Source organism: Kogia breviceps, chromosome 10 (assembly GCF_026419965.1).
Source record: "Kogia breviceps isolate mKogBre1 chromosome 10, mKogBre1 haplotype 1, whole genome shotgun sequence".
NCBI classification, from domain to species: Eukaryota; Metazoa; Chordata; class Mammalia; order Artiodactyla; family Physeteridae; genus Kogia; species Kogia breviceps.
The window spans coordinates 79,701,663-79,722,803 of NC_081319.1; the positions used below are offsets into that span (position 1 = coordinate 79,701,663).

A 21,141-nucleotide genomic window follows, 5' to 3' on the forward strand; every position below is an offset into this window, starting at 1 on the left:
GATGTCCACAGAAGCGGGTGGTATCCTCTTGGAAAAGATTTGAACATAAACTTATCAAAATAGTCACAAAAGAGATCCTGAGTAAATTAATTTATTTCTTTTTCTCCTTTAAGCTTCCCAAATTCTCTACAGGGCCATATTAACTTTTATAATTAGAAAAACAATAAATGTTATTTTTAAAAGCGGTCACCACTGATAAGTATATTTTCCCTCTGTTAACTGGAAAATGTGGCTACAACAGCTCTTATTTATATTGGTAGCCAAGGAACAGGACTGTTGGAAAATCATCTACTTGGCTGAGCTCCTCTCTTTACTTTTTTTAAGCATTCACAGGCACAAAAGGACAACACTCCTCCCAACTTATTGTGGTGAAGCAAATATCAAGACTTAAAAGAAAGGCCTCTGGGAAAACTTGGCCAGTGAAGGCAATGGATCCACCAGATATTTTAAGTCCCTTTGGAGAAACTTGAAAAGTAGAGCTCTTTTTGCTCTATAGCCATGTTGTAACCGTACTAACTTAGAACACTCATTTGAGAAATCAGGGTGAGACAGTAAGACAGACGAAAAAGGGGGAGAAGGCAGGGATCGTGAGGGGAGTGCTCCCCAAGTAACCCAAATCAGGAGGAATCTATTGTATGAACTTCAAGACCATGAAATTTATTTTGGCCAAATGAGCCCCAAATGTCCTCCTGATTAGTTTCCATACAAATACACTTTGTCCTTCCAGATACGGTATTTATTGGTCTAAACTGATAAGAAAAGAGAGATAAGTGGTTCACCTTATTGGACAGCTGAGTCATACCTAAAACTCCATTGCTGACCAGACTATTTTCCTTTCGAATTCCCAGAACCACTGAGTAGGAGGAACCATCTAAACGGATTAGGTAAACAAGCTATTGATTAAAATTCGTGGGCTCGAATGCCTCTGAGCTGCAGAGGTTTGAGCAGTATCGGTGAGAACAATGATGTAACTTGTCCTGGGCTGCAATGGAAAGAGCCATTTCCAGCTGTGTCCTTGCAACTGTCCACTCCTCCCTCAACAGCTCCCCAAACTGACACGCCCGCTTTGGGTGCGCAATCAAATCACAACCTGAAACTGAACCTCAGAAATAACTCTCCTCCAGGGGCTTCCCTGGTGGCGCAGTGGTTGAGAGCCAACTTGCCAATGCAGGGGACGTGGGTTCGTGCCCCGGTCCGGGAAGATCCCACATGCCGCGGAGCGGCCGGGCCCGTGAGCCACGGCCGCTGAGCCTGCGCTCCGCAACGGGAGAGGCCACAACAGTGAGACGCCCGCATACCGCAAAAAAAAAAACAACAAACCCCTCTCCTCTTAACAAATATACACTACTATAGATAAAATAAATAATCAACAAGGACCTACCATATAGCACAGGAAACTCTACTCAATATTCTGTAATAAACTATATGGGAAAAGAATCTGAAAAACAATGGATGTATGTATATGTATAACTGAATGACTTTGCTGTATACCTGAAACTAACACAACATCATAAATCAACTATACTCCAATATAAAATAAAAAATAAAATAAAATAACTCTCCTCTTTTAACATCAAACAAAACGCACTTCCCTGTTGACTGGCCTTTCTGAGGATGACACACTGTGGAAGGCTGAAATGTTTCTCCAGCCCTGGGGATGGTGGCGCCATGGATGCTGAAGCCATTGTCATGGCGGGGGTGGTATATAAGTGAAACAAGAGTTTGAGACTACTTTGCTTCTCTCCTATGATGGAGCAGCATTCCTGAGGATACTCTGCAAACAGGAAGGGGTGGAAGACTCCAGCCCCAGAAGCCTTCTTTTCAGCATGTTTCATGATCTTCATAGTCAACTCCTAGAAATCAAAATCGTGACAATCCTGGAACATCATGGCAAAGGAAGAAAGGAAATCTACCACTAACTAGCTGTGTGGTCTTAGAAAAACCGCACCCCTTTTCATATCTGTTTCCTCATTTCTAAAAGAAAAAGGTTACTCTAGGTCATCTCTCTTCAAATTGTCTTATTGTTTGTCTCATTATGGCTCTTTCATTCTCCCCCCTCCCCACCTACAGACCTCAACTCCCTTTCTCCTTCCAAGTTACTTCCACTGGTTCCTCAACTAACGTTTACCTCTGAGTTATTTTCAATTACTACCTAATTACAATCTCCCTGTGGTTGCACAATTTGCTTTCATAAAACTAATTAACAACTTTGATGCATCAGTGATCCCCTGAAATGAAGCCTTAATTACCCAGCCCTGATGCCCCTTGCCAATCTGCTAAAATGGTTCAACTTAACTCCTTGGTTCCTGGCATCACCCAATCAGATTCCACAAGACCCTTTTCTCTCCCCTCTGTAGCCAGATATGTCTGATAGACTCAAGAAGAAAGCTCCTTACAATTAAAAATCACCTTCTTACTGAACTTTCCCTCCAGACCTCATCCAACACTTAGAAAGAAGGAAGAATTCTTATGCTACACTTGTGAAAACTTCTGTCACTTCAATGATGGTTTTCAAAAACCCATTTGCTGGGCTTCCCTGCTGGCGCAGTGGTTGAGAGTCTGCCTGCCGATGCAGGGGACACGGGTTCGTGCCCCGGTCTGGAAAGATCCCACATGCTGCGGAGCGGCTAGGCCCCTGAGACTGTGCGTCCGGAGACTGTGCTCCGCAATGGGAGAGGCCACAACAGTGAGAGGACCGCGTACCGCAAAAAAAAAAAAAAAAAAAAAAGATGCTCAACATCACTAATTATTAAGAGAAATGCAAATCAAAACCACAATGAGGTATCACCTCACACCGGTCAGAATGGCCATCATCAATAAATCTACAAACAATAAATGCTGGAGAAGATGTGGAGAAAAGGGAACCCTCTTGCACTGTTGGTGGGAATGTAAATTGATACAGCCACTATGGAGAACAGTATGGAGGTTCCTTTAAAAACGAAAAATAGAACTACTATAGAACGACCCAGCAATCCCACTACTGGGCATATACCCTGAGAAAGCCATAATTCAGAAAGACTCATGTATCACAGTGTTCACTGCAGCACTGTTTACAAAAGCCAGGACATGGAAGCAACCTAAATGTCCATTGACAGACGAATGGATAAAGAAGATGTGGCACATATATACAATGGAATATTACTCAGCCATAAAATGGAACAAAATTGAGATATTTGTAATGAGGTAGATGGACCTAGAGTCTGTCATACACAGTGAAGTAAGTCAGAAAGAGAAAAATAAATACTGTATGCTAATTCACATGCATGGAATCTAAAAAAACAGTACTGATGAACCTAGTGGCAGGACAGGAATAAAGACGCAGATGTAGAGACTGGACTTGAGGACACGGGTGGGGGGAAGAGGAAGCTGGGACAAAGTGAGAAGGTAGCACTGACATATATACACTACCAAATATAAAACAGATAGCTAGCGGGAAGCAGCCGCATAGCACAGGGAGATCAGCTCGGTGCTTTGTGACCACCTAGGTGGTGGGATAGGGTGGGAGGGAGGGAGATGCAAGAGGGAGGGGATATGGGGATATATGTATGCATATAGCTGATTCACTTTGTTGTACAGCAGAAACTAACACAACACTGTAAAGCAATTATACTCCAATAAAGATATTAAAATTTAAAAAAATAGATAAAGATGACAGACTATGTAAATAACCAGACACTTCAACTGTGGCCAATAACTGTTTTCTATTAGAAAATATTTCCGATCCCAGCAGAACAGTGACTATTTACAAATACACAAATTCAATTTCCACTAAAGGTTTATCTCAAAGGAATTAGTCACAAATAAAGACATGACTACAACTATTTAAGGCTGATGATATTATCTGAAGCTTGTTTCCCCCATTCTCCCAGCTGCCCATGTAATCAAGATCAAATTAGATTTCATGACCTCCCATAGGTCCAGGTAGGTATGTAAGACTGGGCCCTGATACAAATGAGCACTTTCCTCTTGCTACACAAACGTCTCCTGATATCTGAATCTATGTGGTTCCTACCTTGAGAGAACAGGAATTCGGATCATAGGAAACACTTTGTCATCCAAAGCTATGTGGTTCCAGGACTTCAGATCTACATGAGGGTTCACATAATGACGGTTACCAGCCCCATCACGAAACATGTACCTGAATCTATTCAATTCCTAAGTTCAGATACTAAAGAATACCTGTATACGATGATTTCTCCCTAAAAAAAAAATAAAACAAATACACCGCCTCCAACAGAAAAGGGGGAAAATAGGTAGGTTTCTTTAAAGTTCCAGCTGATAGGGGACAGACTTTAATTATTCTTCCGAGGGTGAATTCTTGTTCAATCCAACCCAGAGAAAGGGGTCTTAAGAAGAATAACCCAAATTTACTCAGCAAAATGTTTTGCAAACAAAAAGAAAAGAATTAAGAGGAAATTGAGAAGACGCTGATTCCTAAACCTTTAAAAGAAGGGTTATCAGTTATAAGAAATTTGGAGGGAAATCTCAGAAAGAGGAAAATGGACTAGAAATAGATGCACACATATATAGATAAAGCAAAGATGTCAAAATACAATTGTTGAATCTAGGTGGTAGGTTCTGGGTGTTTGTTGTACTGTGTTTTAACTTTTCTTTGTTTCCTAAGTCTTATTTTTTAAAGTTAGGACAATAAATAAGTAAAAAGAAGGGCTAAGGGCCAAATAACCTGAAGGCAGAAATTCCCCAAACTTTTCCTAGGCTTCTGATTATTTAGTCTTTTGTTGACCTTCCTTCTTTCTTCTCCGGCGAGCCCAGAGCACAGGAAAGGGAAGCACAGAGGGGCTTCCATTGCATAAGTAGGGAGCAGTGCTAACACTTGAACGTAAATCATCAGCTGGCAAGTGGACACTGCAGCGTTATGCTGTCTAGATCTCCCTGGGTTCACTGCAGGTCACGGGATGGAAGCAGGAACAGGAGTACAATGCCAAGATGCCCTGTTCGGCTTCCCTGGGAACCCCTGCGCTAGACCACAGAGGCAACAGAGCTGAGCTATGCACTGCCCAGGTAAGCTGCAAGCCAACAGCAGCACCTGCAGAACAAAGTCACCCTCCCTCAGGAAGCTCACAGGGTTCACATGACCAAAAACTGCCCAAACCACTAGGGAATTATTTTGAAAGACACCCTGCATGCCCCCTACATCTGTCCAAGCACGGGATAATTAAAGAATGTTGTTTCAACTGCAACCTTACTTAAGATTCCATTTTAACATTAGCCCAGGCGAGCTGGCCATGGCTGGTTTCTCCTTTAAGTATCTCAAGCCCCAGTCAAGGCAGTTGTCAGAGTCTTGTGTATACATGTCATCTGCTAATTCTGATCATGTCTAACAGTTCATTCCAAATCGACCCACGTTTAAGCCCAGGTGTGGTTGGTGGCCAATCCTTGCCTAGCAAGAGAACTTAGGAGAACTAGGTGCACGGTTGGGCGAGGGGGCAGCCACAGGAAGCCACAAGCAGTGCTGTGCAAAGCTGCCAAAACTGGTAAGAACCAGCTGGCTCCGGAGGGAGGAGAGGAGGGCGTGGTCACCAGCTGCTGGCACATGTGTCTGCCAAGCAGTCCAGGCTGCTGACATCAACCGTAATGTTGCAGCCCTGAGCTGACTCACTGACTAGTTTTCTCAAAAAAAGGAAGTGAGGAGAGTAAGTCAGGGGGCCCCTTCATTATAGGAGGAGATTGTGCTGTTGGAAACGCCTTGGGTTTTCGTAAACTTCACTCAATGAGACCTATTAGAAAGCCTTTCCCACAAAAAAAGCCTTTGGACAATTCTAATCATGAAAAAAGATGCATGAATCGTAAGCTTGCCTTAAGACAAGACAGAAGTATCCAACTATATAAAAGGAGGTCTTGTGCATTTCAAGTTTGCAAGCCACCTGGGTACTTAAGCTATGTACAGACACTTACTGTACAGCAGCTTTGACCCTTTATTTGGGGTACATTGATCTTACAGTATTATCCACCCAACCCCAGACTGAGATACTGCTCCAAGGGGCCTTCAGTAGCTGCCAGTAAGTTATTTTAATGGCTGTCTTGAAGTTAACAACTGTTATAATGAAATAGTCTACCTGGTGCTAAATAAAGCCTTTAGAATGTTTTTTTTTTTAAAAAGTGTGGAGGATAGGGCTTCCCTGGTGGCGCAGTGGTTGAGAGTCTGCCTGTTGATGCAGGGGATACAGGTTCGTGCCCCAGTCCAGGAAGATCCCACATGCCACGGAGCAGCTAGGCCCGTGAGCCATGGCCAATGAGCCGGCGCGTCCGGAGCCTGTGCTCCGCAATGGGAGAGGCCCGCGTACCGCAAAAAAAAAAAAAAAAAAAAAAGTGTGGAGTATAGAAAATAATTTCATAGGAAACGCATGACCTTCAAATAAGAAGGCTCAAGCTGATCTTTGTGACTCAAGTTTTCTGAACGTCCCAAATTTGATTAAATTAGTATTGTTTAATAAAATCATTAATTGAATTCATGTCATTAGAATTAGACTATATGTGGTACACAAAGCCACAGGTACAAAAGGGGACCCTGAAAATACTTCCCCCTCACTAAACCCTGACTTTAGCTTCTCCGTAACCCACCCCACAGTGTTAACTGTTACCAATTCCCCGTGTATTCTTTCAGACATTGTCTATACTTACACCTATCGGTAGGTACATATATTCTCCACCCCACTCCAGACCTTTCATTTTTTACAATTTTTTTTTACAATATGTGGCAAGGTATACATATACACTGTCCTGTACCTTGCCCGTTTTTGTTTAAAAATGCTTCTTGAGGTTAGCACATAAAGAGCTGACTCACTGTTTTTGATAAGTGCATACTGTTACACTGTGTAGATGTTCCATAGCTTACATAACCAGTTTTCTATTGAAGGGCATTTGTGTTGCTTCCACTCTTTTGTTATTAATGAGGGATACAATTTATACTTGCATCATTCTTCACATATGTGGGATGTATATAAGGAAATATGTAGGATGGGGTCAGGAAGGGATGGATTGGGAGTTTGGGATTAGCAGATGCAAGCTATTATATAGAGAATGGATAAACAACAAGGTTCTACTGTATAGCACAGAGAACTGTATTCAATATCCTGTGATAAACCATAATGGAAAAGAATATGAAAAATAATGTGTGTGTATATATATATATGTATAATTGAATTACTTTGCTGTACAGTAGAAATTAACACAACATTGTAAATCAGCTATACTTCAATAAAATAAAATTTTTTTAAAAAGAATATATGTAGGGCTTCCCTGGTGGCCCAGTGGTTAAGAATCCACCTGCCAATGCAGGGGACACGGGTTCGATCCCTGGTCCGGGAAGATCCCACATGCCACGAAGCAACTAAGCCTGTGTGCCACAACTACTGAACGTGGGCTCTAGAGCCTGTGAGCCTCAACTACTGAGCCCGCATGCCTAGAGCCCGTGCTCCACAACAAGAGAAGCCACCGCAATGAGAAGCCCGCGCACCGCAACGAAGAATAGCCACCGCTCGCTGCAACTAGAGAAGAGCCCGCGCGTGGCAACGAAGACCCAACACAGCCAAAAATAAAAATAAATAAATTATATTTTTAAAAAAGAGTATATGGAGGACGTATTCCTAAGAGTGGAATGTCCGTGGTCAATGGACACGTCCTTAGGTAGATGATGCCAGATAGCTCTCTGAAGGGGCAGGGCTGATGTACACACCCATTGGCAATGGATGCTGTTCCTCTTTCCTTATTCCCTTCACAGTACAAGAATGGTGTCATACCTTTCCCTCTTTGCCAGTCTAAAAGGTTAAAGTTGTATCTCAGTGTAGGTTTCAATTTGAATTTTTCTTATTTGAGCAAGGTAACAACAACAACAAAAATCTGTATACCTTTAAGAACCTTCAGTATTTCTTTTCTGTGCACTGTCTTGTTCACAGACTGCCCATTTTGTTTTTGGATGGTTGGTTTCTTAATTAATTTGCAAAAGCTCTTCATTATTAAAGGAAATTAACCCTATATTGCAAACAACTTTCCCAGTTATTATTTTGTCTTTGATTTACATATGGTGTTTTCTGGCTTGTATATATATTGTTAAGTAGTTGAATCTTTCTTGTATGGCTTCTGTGTTTTATATCATTCTCAGAAGAGCCTTACTTATTGTTGTGATTATAAAAATAAAAAATTTCCTCCATCTTTTTCCCTAGTACTTTTTTCCTTAAGCCAATTTAATGGTTGGTCATTGCAGCCTGCCCCCTGACTCAGCCCAACCGTGGATAAATCAAAGTTCCTTCTGTAAAAAAAAAAAAAAAAATTAATGAGGAATTCAGTAGAGACAGCTGTCTCTCCTAAGGAACTGGTGAGGAATAAGCGATTAAAACATTGAAATTAACTAGTGTACCATAAAACCTACTGCTGACTGAGATACAATTCCTTATCAGTAAGTGTACGTACTTTTGGAACTTGGGTTATAACAGATGAACAGACAGTCTCACAAACATAGGGTGGAGAAGCTAGGCCAAAACTGAAAGGTATTAAGCTTCATCTGAATATAAGTTTTGGCTTTAAAATAAACAGAAAATATGATATCCAGCACTGGTAATTGATTGAGAAAATAAGCTTCTTTTCACAATATTGATTCTGATTTCCCTCCAATGCACATTTTGAGAAAGCCAATGAGGGTGTGGATTAAAGGGGTAGAAAATGTCATCAACTGACACACGCAGACTTTTCTGAATGTTGAGACACTGTGTGTCAGGAAAAAAAGAAAAGCCCACTGCAAGTCCTCTCTGAGGCCGTCTCACAGAATGTATTCTAAAGTTTGGCTCACATACACATCCCTCCTATAAAACTGCCAGCATCTTGAGGGATGATTCCTTGTTTTTGTGTTTTGGGGGATGTGTGTGTATGTTTTCTTTTTTTTTTTCCCTTTTTTTGAAAGGTTGCTTTTCATTTACTGTTATTACAAAATATTGGCTATATTCCCCATATTGTACAACGCATCCTTGAGCCTATCTTACACTCAATAGTTTGTACCTTCCATTTCTCACCCTTATATTGCCCCCCCATTGGTAACGACTAGTTGTTTGGTTTTTTTTAACATCTTTATTGTAGTATAATTGCTTTACAATATTGTGTTAGTTTCTACTGTATAACAAAGTGAATCAGCTACCATATACGTATATCCCCATATCCCCTCCCTCTTGCGTCTCCCTCCCACCATCCCTATCCCACCCCTCTAGGAGGTCACAAAGCACAGAGCTGATCTCCCTGTGCTATGCGGCTGCTTCCCACTAGCTATCTGTTTTATATTTGGTAGTGTATATATGTCCATGCCACTCTCTCACTTTGTCCCAGCTTACCCTTCCCCCTCCCCGTGTCCTCAAGTCCATTCTCTATGTCTGAGTCTTTATTCCTGTCTTGCCCCTAGGTTCTTCAGAACCGTTTTTTTTTTTTTTTTTTAGATTCCATATATGTTAGCATATGATATTTGTTTTTCTCTTTCTGACTTACTTCACTCTGTATGACAGTCTCTAGGTCCATCCACCTCACCACAAATAACTCAATTTCATTTCTTTTTATGGCTGAGTAACATTCCATTGTATATATGTGCCACATCTTCTTTTACATTCATCTGTAGATGGACACTTATGTTTCTTCCACATCTTGGCTATTGTAAATAGAGCTGCAATGTACATTGTGGTACATGATTCTTTTTGAATTATGGTTTTCTCAGGGTATATGCCCAGTAGTGGGATCGCTGGCTCATATGGTAGTTCTATTTTTCGTTTTTTAAGGAACCTCCATACTGTTCTCCACAGTGGCTGTATCAATTTACATTCCCACCAGCAGTGCAAGAGGGTTCCCTTTTCTCCACACCCTCTCCAGCATTTACTGTTCGTAGATTTTTTGATGATGGCCATTCTGACTGGTGTGAGGTGATACCTCACTGTAGTTTTGATTTGCATTTCTCTAATGATTAGTGATGTTAAGCATCCTTTCATGTGGGTAACGACTAGTTTGTTCTCTATATCTGTGAGTTGCTTCTTTTTTGTTATATTCACTAGTTTGTTGTATTTTTTAGATTCCACATATAAGTGATAACATACAGTATTTGTCTTTCTCTGTCTAACTTATTTCACTAAGCATAATACCCTCCAAGTCTATCCATGCTGCTGCAAATGGCAAAAATTTGTTCTTTTTTATGGCTGGGTAGTACTCCAACGTATATAGTGTGTGTTTTCATTTAGTGTATCCGGTGCCTGGTACAGGGCTTGAAACAAAATGGGTGCTCCATTAACGAATGCTAAATAAATTGCTTGTGTTAAACTATCTCATCTTTAAAGGCTACTAAAAAAACAAAAAGCATGTGTAAGTCTGTGTGTTTTGGGGAGGGAGGGTATATCAGTCCCAAGATCCCAAGAATCTGTTTCCCAGACTTTTCCCCCTATAACCTGTACTCTTCAAGCTCAACTACTTTTTTTTTTTTTTTTTTTTTGCAGTACGCGGGCCTCTCACTGCTGGGGCCTCTCCCGTTGCGGAGCACAGGCTCCGGACGCACAGGCTCAGCGGCCACGGCTCACGGGCCCAGCCGCTCCGCGGCATGTGGGATCTTCCCGGACCAGGGCACGAACCCGTGTCTCCCGCATCGGCAGGCGGATTCTCAACCACTGCGCCACCAGGGAAGCCCAAGCTCAACTACTATATTTCATTAATTCTATGGTGGATATTTCTTTCCACATTTTAACATCTCTGAAATAGGGATGTATCTAACAACTATAATTAGCCATGTTTTTATTGCTTTCTTAGTGGTACCTATAATAACGGTACATACATGGTTGCCATGGCATTCAACGAAATACAGAAATATATCTTAATTCTAATACTGACCTATACCTCACAGGGCCATGAAGCTTGCTAGATAAAAGCAGATGCAAAGCACCCAAGACAGTGTTTGGGACACAATAGATCCTCAGCAAACACTGGTCCCCTTTCTCCTTAATCTCCTTTTACAGAAAGTAGAGTGGTATTGCTCTTGAGTCAAAAAAGGAGAGTGTAGAATTCAAATTCCAACATGGAAAACAGTAGCTAAGATTCACTGAGCCCCCCTAGTAGATGTCAAGTGCAGGACTGGACATCTACAATCATTACCTCTACTATGTACACTCTATCTTACCAGATGCTTCAAGAAGTAAGGAATTCCCTGACGGTCCAGCTGTTAGGACTCAGTGCTTTCACTGCTGTGGGCCCAGGTTCAATCCCTGGTCAGGGAACTAAGATCCTGCATGCCACACATTGTGTCCAAAAAAAAAAAAAAAAGGAAATATATATATATCTGTTCTTATTTTCTAGGTATATTTTGGTGGGTCGCATACCCCTGCCTTCCGATGCTATCTTACAATTCCTCGTGCGCACTTCTATTATACATTTGCTTATCTCACTGAATTGTCATTATTTGCACACGTCTCCATCTCAGTGAGTGAGCTATTGAAAGGCACACACCTTTCTTCTTTACATAGTACCAGGAACACAGCTGGTGCTCGACAAAAGATTGTTGACTAACTGAATGAAATCTTGGAGTAGGATAACAAGTAGAATGGCCTGAAATGTCATTAAAAGTCTAAAGGTTTGGGCTTCCCTGGTGGCGCAGTGGTTGAGAATCCGCCTGCCGATGCGGGAGACACGGGTTCGTGCCCCGGTCCGGGAGGATCCCACATGCCGCGGAGCGACTGAGCCCGTGAGCCATGGCCGCTGAGCCTGTGTGTCCGGAGCCTGTGCTCCGCAACGGGAGAGGCCACAGCAGTGAGAGGCCCGCATACCGCAAAAAAAAAAAAAAAAAAGTCTAAAGGTTTATTCATAGACATGGCTCCTTTGTACATAATGACCACCTGAAACACAAGCATCACTCAATGTACTTGGGCCTACTGTGTGTCAGCAATGCCTTTACAATGTCCCCTTCTCACCACCTCACAAGTTCCCCAGCGCCCACAGTCACACCCTGCAAATTAAGTAACTTGACCTGAAAGGACCTTCCACGCAGCGGTCACACAGCAGAAGTCAGGGGCTCGACACACGTGAGTTTAGTTAACATCTTAAGGCTTGAGGACAATAATCCCTGTTTTCTAAGAGATGATCAACTGGCAAGTTAAAGACAGATCTGAAAAGCCAAAAAGTCAACAGCTAAAGGTACAGCTGGTATTTGCCTCCACTCACCCTCGCTATATTAAATTTCTGAAAAGAGCTGGTCTCAGTCACACTGTAGATAAAGACAGCTGCATCCTGCAGCTGGTAAGCAAAAAAAAAAAAAAAAAAAAAAATCACATAGTTCCCTTTGCAGCAAAAGCAGTGGTACCGTCCTCGCAAATAGAATGGCCAGGGCTCACCTCACTGGTAGACTCTCCCTGTTGATTATACAGAGCAAAACCACTCAATCTCCAACACAGAGTCCACTATAGTTGAGAGAGAGAGGGAGAAAGAGAGAGAAAGAGAAAAACTCTGTCCCTGGGATGTAGGTTTCCTATGTGGTTTCTGGAAAGGATTAAGGATCTCTAGCAAAGAATCATTCTACTACATAGAAGTTAACCACAATACTGGCTTCAGAGCCACTGGTTGGTACATTACAGTGTAGTTTTAATCTAGCTAATCCTATGGAAGGAGGGCATGGGGGATGAGCTACCCAAACCCCCTGCCTGATCAACACCAACTCTTTTCATTTATGAATCTCTGGTCAAAGCAGGAAGCTAAAGTAACACTTTATATTATTTTAAATGATTGTGGTTGTTTTTAATACGATCATTTCTTTTTATGGAAGTGTAGTTGATTTACAATGTTGTGTTAGTTTCTGGTGTACAGCAAAGTGATTCAGTTATACATAGATATATTCTTTCTCATATTCTTTTCCATTATGGCTTATTACAGGATATTGAATATAGTTCCCTGTGCTATACAGTAGGACCTTGTTGTTTATCATTTTAAATGTACCTGAAATTCCTTTTGCCTCCCTTTCTCAAAATGAAACTACAAAGGAATGCTGGAAAATTCAAATCACCACAACTTCCGAACCTAGCCAGTAAGCATCATTTTCATTACCTCATTTTTTTTTACATCCCACAGTTCAACAAGCCATTATCTGATTTAATTCTGAAAAGCACCTGAATTCCCATTCTAAATAAAAAACTCTGAGTCAGAAAAATCATTTGCCCAAGGTTTCCTAGAGAGGAAAAAACAAGTCCAAGGTGAGGGGGAAAAAGAAAAGAAAATGACAGCACTGGGTAAGCCTATTTGAATATACAAAGTACGCCCCCCCCTCAAAAAAAAAGAAAGGAAGGAAACCTAGAAATCCAGTGGCTCAACTTCATGTCCTTTTTCTGACAGCCCTTGAGAGCAGACTTGTCTACACACACACTGTCACCTTCGTTTCTTCACTAGAGAAAACATCCCTGCCAGCCTACGAACGCTCACTCAGGCAGTAAGGAATAAATATCTACAACTACTAGAATTTCCAGTTCCTGGGCACTGAATGCAGATGGCAATCCTCGTGCTCAACCATCTACCTGTCAAGCAGTCTTGAACTTGGCTGTCCCTTCCCACCCGACACTGAGTAACCCTTGGCGTTCAGGATTTAAAGGATCCATCATGTGAGTTGGAGCTCCTCAGGAACATTCTTCCACCTCTCTTGCCTCTAGAGCCTGGGAATAACTGCAGGGATTCATGGTAAACGTTCACCAAGAGCTTTCTGTGGGTCACACTCACCTAATTTCACAGCTCAAAGGACAAGCACTAAGGGTGCTCCCATTTTCTCAGGAAAAAACTGAGGCAGAGAGGTCAAGTAATTGACCATTGAGTCCCCAGTGTGATATGCTGCCTGGACAGGAATTTAACCCGGCACACATCTCCACACTGACATCCCGATTTGGAGCCGTAATGTTGATAAACTGTACATCCACCCATTCCCTCCTCCCCCCTGGGTTTACTCCCTTAGATTAAACATTGATATGTATACGTTTCTTCCCTTCAGTGGTAAGCTTCCCTGACAGCAATGACTCTGTCCTCCTTGTCTTTGCATTGCCCAAAGTCCCTGGTATAATACTGCACACGTAATTCGTTATGTAATGTAGATTTAAAAATAAAATCACATCCCCTCCTTTGCTATGTATTTAGCAGGGGAATCTTAAACCCACGCAAGAAAGTACGGAAAGAAAAATAACTATCAAGCTTAAGTTCTATTTTCCAGCTCACCTTCAAAAACAAAGGGCAAATAATGCAATTTATTTTAGTCAGTGGGCATTTTCCAGATGAAGAAAAACAGAGTTTATTGCCGGAAACCGACACTAAGTATTCTTTAGGCCAAAGAAAAATGATCTCAGGCAGAGATAGGGAATGAAAAACAACAGAAAATATCAGTAAGCAGGTAAATCTATGTGGATCGTGACTGTGTAAAACTGTAATAATTATGCTTTTGGGAGGTTTAAGAAATGTGTAGTGTTAAAATGTATGACAACAAAAACACAATACAAGAGAAGGATAAATAGGACTGAAGTCTTTTAAGGCTGCTGTGTGGTCTGAAAAGTAGTAGGAATTTATAAAATGGCTCATAATTTAAGTAGGCGTGTTGTAACCTCTGGGGTATCCATTAAAAGTAAAGAAAAAATGTGTAACTAAGAAGTTAAGAGGAAAAGTAGAATAATAAGAAAATGCTTTATGAACAAGAAAGGAAAGGGGGGAAGAGAACAGATAGGACAAATACAAAACAAATAATAAGATGGCCAAATACACGGGTAATTACGTTAAAAATGTAACCACACTGAAATTCTCTAGTTAAATGACAAAAACTGTCAGAATAGATTTTTTCAAGCCTTAAATGTATGCTCATTACAAAATACTTTCTTGAAATAAAGCCACAGAAAAGAATCAAAGTAAAAGGATGGAAAAAAAGAGATAACATAAAATTTGGAAGGCTGTGTTAGGTTTTTGTTTTGTTTTGTTTTTTAAAGAGTTTCGGCAAAGTCCCAGTAACTTCCAAACTATTGTCCCACTGCTTTACTGCTTCTCCCAAAAAGCTCATGACCAGGAAGGAAAGAATTCAGATGATTCTGGAAGGCTGGGTTCAGTTTTGATGTTGAACTTGAAAGAAGAACGAACTGAAAAACCCAGCTCATACCTCAGAGAGGGAAAGAGTCAGGCAAGTGAATGAATACATAAACTGTGATAAATCCAGACAACTGAATATTATTTGGCGCTTAAAACAAATGAACATTCAAGTCATAAACAGACACAGAGGAAGCTTAAATGCATATGACTGAGTGAAAAAAGCCAACCTGAAAAGGCTACACACTCTATGATTCCAACTATATGACATTCTGAAAAAGGCAAAACTTGTAAGAGACAAGGAAAAGGTTAGTGGTTGATGTGGGAGAGAGGTGGGTAGTGGGGAAGAGAGAAATAGGGAAAGCAGAGAGGATTTTTTGAGCAGTAAAAGTGTTCTGTATGATAGTATAGTGATGGACATATGTCATTATACATTTGTCCAAATCCATAGCACACATACGACACCAAGAGTGAACCCTAAAGGTAAACTATGGACTTCGGGTAATTATGATGCGTCAATGCAGGTTCACTCTTGGTAAAACTGTACTATTCTTGTGAGTGAGATTGATAACGGGTGAGCCTGTGCATTTGTGAGGGGAGGGAGTATACAGGAAACTCTGTAACCTCCCTCTCAATTTTGTTTTAAACCTAAACCTGCTCTAAAAACTTGTTTAAAAAAAAATGCAAAGAACAGTACACCAAAAAGTAAATTTTACTGTACAATTTGTTATGCATAAATTTTTTTTTAAAGTAAGACTCTGGATATGTTTAACTCAAAAATGGCTAACAGGCCACCATGGTTAATAATGGACCAGCTGTTCCTGACAGAGGTAACTAAAAAAGGAACACCAGGGCTAATCCTTTGAGTGGAACATAACATAGGTGTTCTCAGGCTCATGAATAGGAAAAAACATTAACCATTTTAAACACACACACGGAGTCATTTTTGCATATTATGAGTCCATTAACTCCTGGGGCAAAGTCTCAAATTGTCCGCAGTACCACCGTACACACAGAATACAGATCCACTAGAAAATGGAAACTAGGTCTCAATTATGCCCCCTGTGTTTTGATTCTCTTGTTTCACTCCACAAATCTCAGCGATAAACTATGAACAAACTGCAATCAATAATAGCTGGCAGCCAGAAATCCATGCTCATTGGCTGTTAAAATTAGAGTAAGAGCTGGGTCCACAACACTGCCAGACAATGGTGGACATGATTAAAACATGGAACAAGAAGCTTAATACTGCCTTCTCAGCCTCCATCCTAACATGCAGGCTACACTAGAACCAAGAAGAAAGCTACAAGATGTCTTGATGTCACTGTTTCTTACAAAATAAACAACCAAAAATAGATACTAGAATCTTTTGTATATGGAGGAGATAAGAGGAAGGAAAAAACTAAAAGGAACAAGAGCTTGGCACTTGGGGACTCAGGGTTTTGGTTTCTTATTCATTGACCCAGTGATTTTTGCTATAATCACTCTCCCTGACATGTAGTCTCCTCCATGGAGTCTGCACCTTTGGCCCACTTTTCCCAGCACCTAGGACAGTGCCTGGAATAAAGTAGGTGCTCCATAAACACTGATGAAAATCAGTGGAACTATAAGAGAAACATACCAACATCATTTGGTATAGACAATACTCTACCACCATCATTACCACCATTAAGAAATACCTTAAAGACTAGGCCCAAATTCTAAGTGATTGCTGAGTGTACACAGAGAGAGGAGAGAGATCTGCAGAACCCGAAAGTAAAGTAAGTTTTAGGCAAATATGACCCAACATAGCAAACCTCAGCCAGTCCTCCCAAGGAAGAATGGATGGCACATAAACCACTGTCTGCTCTTCCTCAATTAAAAGGAGGATGGTTCCGCCTTTCAATTCAGCACAGTAAAACAGAGCCCTACCTATGTTTCCTTGTGGGTCTTTTCAGCTGTCATCTAAAAAAAAGTTTTAAACCACAAAAGTAATGTTTTCATTATCGAAAATAATCTTAAAAAATGACTTCTAATTCAACCACCTAGATTTAATTATATGAACATTTATGCATTTTCCTATGTTTATATTTGTTTTTTCTAAAGAGAAACCTTCTTTTGAACCCTTAACAATACATCATGATCATCCTTCCACCTTATTAAATATTCCATTGAACCGACATCAATTACATTTTCTCTTTTTTGAGAAACAGCGCATCAATTACATTTTCTCTTTTTAGGAGGCATTCTCAAGGCGATCCAGTGGCTTATTCTCAAGTATCTAAATCCTTCTTCAAATCTACTGCTCACCCTAGCAGTTCTTTCCTTAAAGCCAGCACTCCAAGGAAGCACAATAACGTTTTGCCTCTTGAGTCCCTTTGTTTGAACTGCAGCCATTTTACTCAGTTGGGGGCCAAGCATCTCCCTTCTCCTTTCCCCAAATCCAGCTACTCAAAGCCTTGTTTTAGTTGTGAGCCATACTTAATTGAGATCATTTCACAGAAAGTCACAAGACACTGGTGTGTGCCTTTGAATATTTACCCCCGACTCTATTAGTAAATCTTTTTTTCTGAAATGCCACATTTCAAAAAAGTTAAAAATACACCAGGGGCTTTAAAGACTACCTTCAGAATCAGTTAGCACTGATGAACTTTTATCTAGTCACTTAGATAAAAGATCCACCTGATGAATGTTTATTTCAATAATGAAGAAACACTACACTGTTAGTATAGAAAGATAAAGGCACTTGGACTTCTTAAATGTATAAAACTGAGTCCCTTGATATACAAATGTGGTTACAGAATGATAGTAGATTAGAGTGGACAGGGGTAAAATCTCTCCCTTGCACTTTTAGGTAATGAGTTTGGACCACTGGAAAAGAACACAGGCCGAATTGCCTTTTAAATTTTAATTGGGTTTTATCAAGTCTCAGGGGCAGCGTTTTTCCTTTGGGAACACGTTACAAAACTTCAATCGAAGTCTAAGAAATACGATTCAACAGCCAAATTTGTATTTAATTCATGGTGTTTCAGGGAAGCACCTTATGATTAAGGAAAAGCTAAGTAAAATGAGTTACATCATGACCATAACTACAATTTACAGAACACCTTCAATGTGTCAGGCATTTTATATACTTTATTTCCAGTCTTAATTAACCCTATAAACCTGGCTTACAAGGGAGAGAACAGAGGCAGAGAAAACTGAAGTAATGTACCCTTGGTCACCCAGCTAGTAAGTGTCAGAGCCAGGATTCCTATCCAGTGCTGTCTGACTCCAAAGCCAGGGCTCATGGACCAACGATTATAAATAAATCACACTCAGGGGTCCCCTCCGTTTCATCTGAGGCACTGATTGGACAAGCCCAAGGAGAAATATCAATCCTGTTACTAAATACTACCAGTACCACCTGCATCCTTGGGGGTACTCAGGGGTGAAACACAGCGTTCTTAAACCACATCACAGAAAATATCGTCTGGAAGGGAAAGGGAATAGAAAAAAGTCTTCCTTCTTGCTTTTGTTCAAAATGTGTTATGCAAAACGAAACTGTAAATTGGGTAACAAGGAATAGATCTAGCCATACAGTCTGATGCCAGAATCCACTATCAAAGGCAAAGATTCTCAACTTTGCATATTAGAATCACTTGGAGAGCTTTAAAAAATACTGATTCCTAAAAATACTGGTTCCTAGTCCTGTCCCTGGAGATTCTACACTGACTGGTCTACAGTGGGGTCCACATACCAAAATTTTTAAAAAGTTCTCTAGATAATTAATGGAAAACCAATGAGAAGTACTGCCCTAGAAGAGGGGTGTGTGTGTGCGAGTGAGACAGAGAGAGAGAACCTAGGCACCTACTTTCAGTTCTTTCTCCTTATTACATATACGTGGTAAAATCTGGAGCACAGGGACCTAAAGGTTAGTGGGAAAGACAGACAATCCGGGCTGCGTTACCTGGGCTGTATCTTCCATCAGGCCACGGATCTTCTCCACGACATCGTTGCGCCGGTGCTGGCGCAGGGCGCTAATTAACTGGGCCAGGCTGGCCTCGGGGCCCCGGATGGTCCAGTGCTGCAGCGCTGCGTAGGCCCGCTCGTGGTCTGCCGTGTACCCGTTGGAGAAAGCAGCCACCTCCCTCTCGCTGGCATTGCACAGAAGCTGATAGATATCCTTCCACTGGCTTCCCACTTGGGCTGCTACAAGCTTCAGGATGTCAATACCTATACCAGACACAAAATAAAATAAAACACAAATACAGATATGTGAGGTCTTTACAGAAGGCCAATCTGTTTTAATGAACTTAAAGAAGCATGCTTTCCCATGGCTCTCGTCCGTCAAAGGGATGCAGTGCCTCCTACCGCACACGCAGGCCATCCTGGAGACTAGTTAGGTACCCTCCTGCAAATGTCACTTCCAGAACGTGGAACCAGAGGAGCAACCTGGAAGAAAAATAAATCGCCCCTAAACAATATTTTGAAAGTCAAGCCCAAACAAAGTACTCAGAGTGATTCCTTTATCGCTGCTAAAAACTGGAACCAAATAAATTAGAGACTCTCAGATGAAAAAAGTGGCGACTTTATAAAATCTAGAAGAGGTAACCCACAGGTTCAAACTGCAGTGGAGTTCATCCAGCAGTGTCTGGGTAATGGGGTGGTGAGAGTCTGCCTATGGTGCCTTGTATATCAACTGATGAAATTCCCAACTGATGCAGTCCAATGGGGGCATTCCTTCAGAACTTCTGACTTCCCATGCTCTAAAATTCTATGCTCAAAAGGCAACTTTCTGATCTATTAGTCAGTCTCCTAAAGTTGACTTGCACAGTTATAATGAAGACAACAGCAAAATGACAATATACTAACAATAGCTATTATCTTCCAGGTATTATGTGAAGGCATTCGCTCATTAACATTCCAATTGCCCGGGTAAGGAAAAAACAAAACAAAACAAAACAAAAAAACAGAAAAGTCAGGCAACTTGCCCAGTATCACAAAGGTAGGTGGGTTGGGTTTTGAACCCAACTCACTGGATAACGTTATAAATGGAGTCATTCTGGCTCATCAGTTACTTATAAACTCAATCAGCATGGGTCTGCAGTCCCCAGATCTGATGAAGAGAGGGTGAAAATGCCAAAATCAAATCTTGGGATTTGACAACTCAGGATAAGCACCTGGCACCGACCCTCTGTGAGGTGGGGTTTTCCCTGAGTGGCACACTTTGGTGTCTTCCTCTTTAAGGCACCTTCTCGCTGCAATTACGTATTGGCTTTTCCCAAATTTATCCATGGAGTGTATATATAACCCCACAGTAAGGACTCTGGTAGGTATCACAACAGGTGAATGAGTCTTCTGAATCAACACCATATCTCTGAATGAGGCCATACTCACAAACCCAGATACCAGAGTTATTATAGTTAACAATGCCTTGGCTAACTACAGCTAACAAAGAGGATACACAATGGAATACTACTCAGCCATCAAAAAGAATGAAATAGAGACTTCCCTGGTGGTGCAGTGGATAAGACTCCGAGCTCCCAGTGGAGGGGGCCCGGGTTTGATCCCTGGTTAAGGAACTACATCCCCCATGCATGCCACAACTAAGAGTTCACAAGCCACAACTAAGGAGCTGGTGAGCCGTGACTAAGGATCCCAAGAGCTGCAACTAAGGAGCCCGTCTGCCACAACTAAGATCTGGTGCAACCGAATTAAAAAAAAAAAAAAAAGAATGAAATAGTGTTATTTGAGCAACATGGGTGGGCCTAGAGATTATCATACTAAGTGAAGTGAGACAGAGAAAGACAAATACCATGTGATACCATTTATATGTGGAATCTAAAATATGACACAAATGAACTTATTTACAAAACTGAAACAGATTCACAGATGTGGAAAGCAAACTTATGGTTACCAAAGGGAAAAGGGAGTGAGGGAGGAATAAATTAGGAGTTTTGGATTAGCAGACACAAACTACTATATATAAAATAGATAAACAACAACATCCTACTGTATAGCACAGGGAACTATATTCAATATCTTATAATAAACTATAATGGAAAAGAATCTGAAAAAGAATATGTATGTGTATAACTGAATCACTTTGCCATACAC

General features: G+C 41.1%; 1 protein-coding gene across 1 annotated transcript in view; it reads right to left on the reverse strand.

Annotated features, from left to right (window-relative positions):
* TNFRSF21 (TNF receptor superfamily member 21) overlaps positions 1–21,141 on the reverse strand; it is a 66,574-nt gene that overhangs the window by 6,590 nt on the left and 38,843 nt on the right. Inside the window, exon 4 of the mRNA XM_059076545.2 lies at positions 18,992–19,257. Coding sequence (XP_058932528.1) covers positions 18,992–19,257 — 266 coding nt within the window. The remainder of the gene's footprint in view (positions 1–18,991; positions 19,258–21,141) is intronic.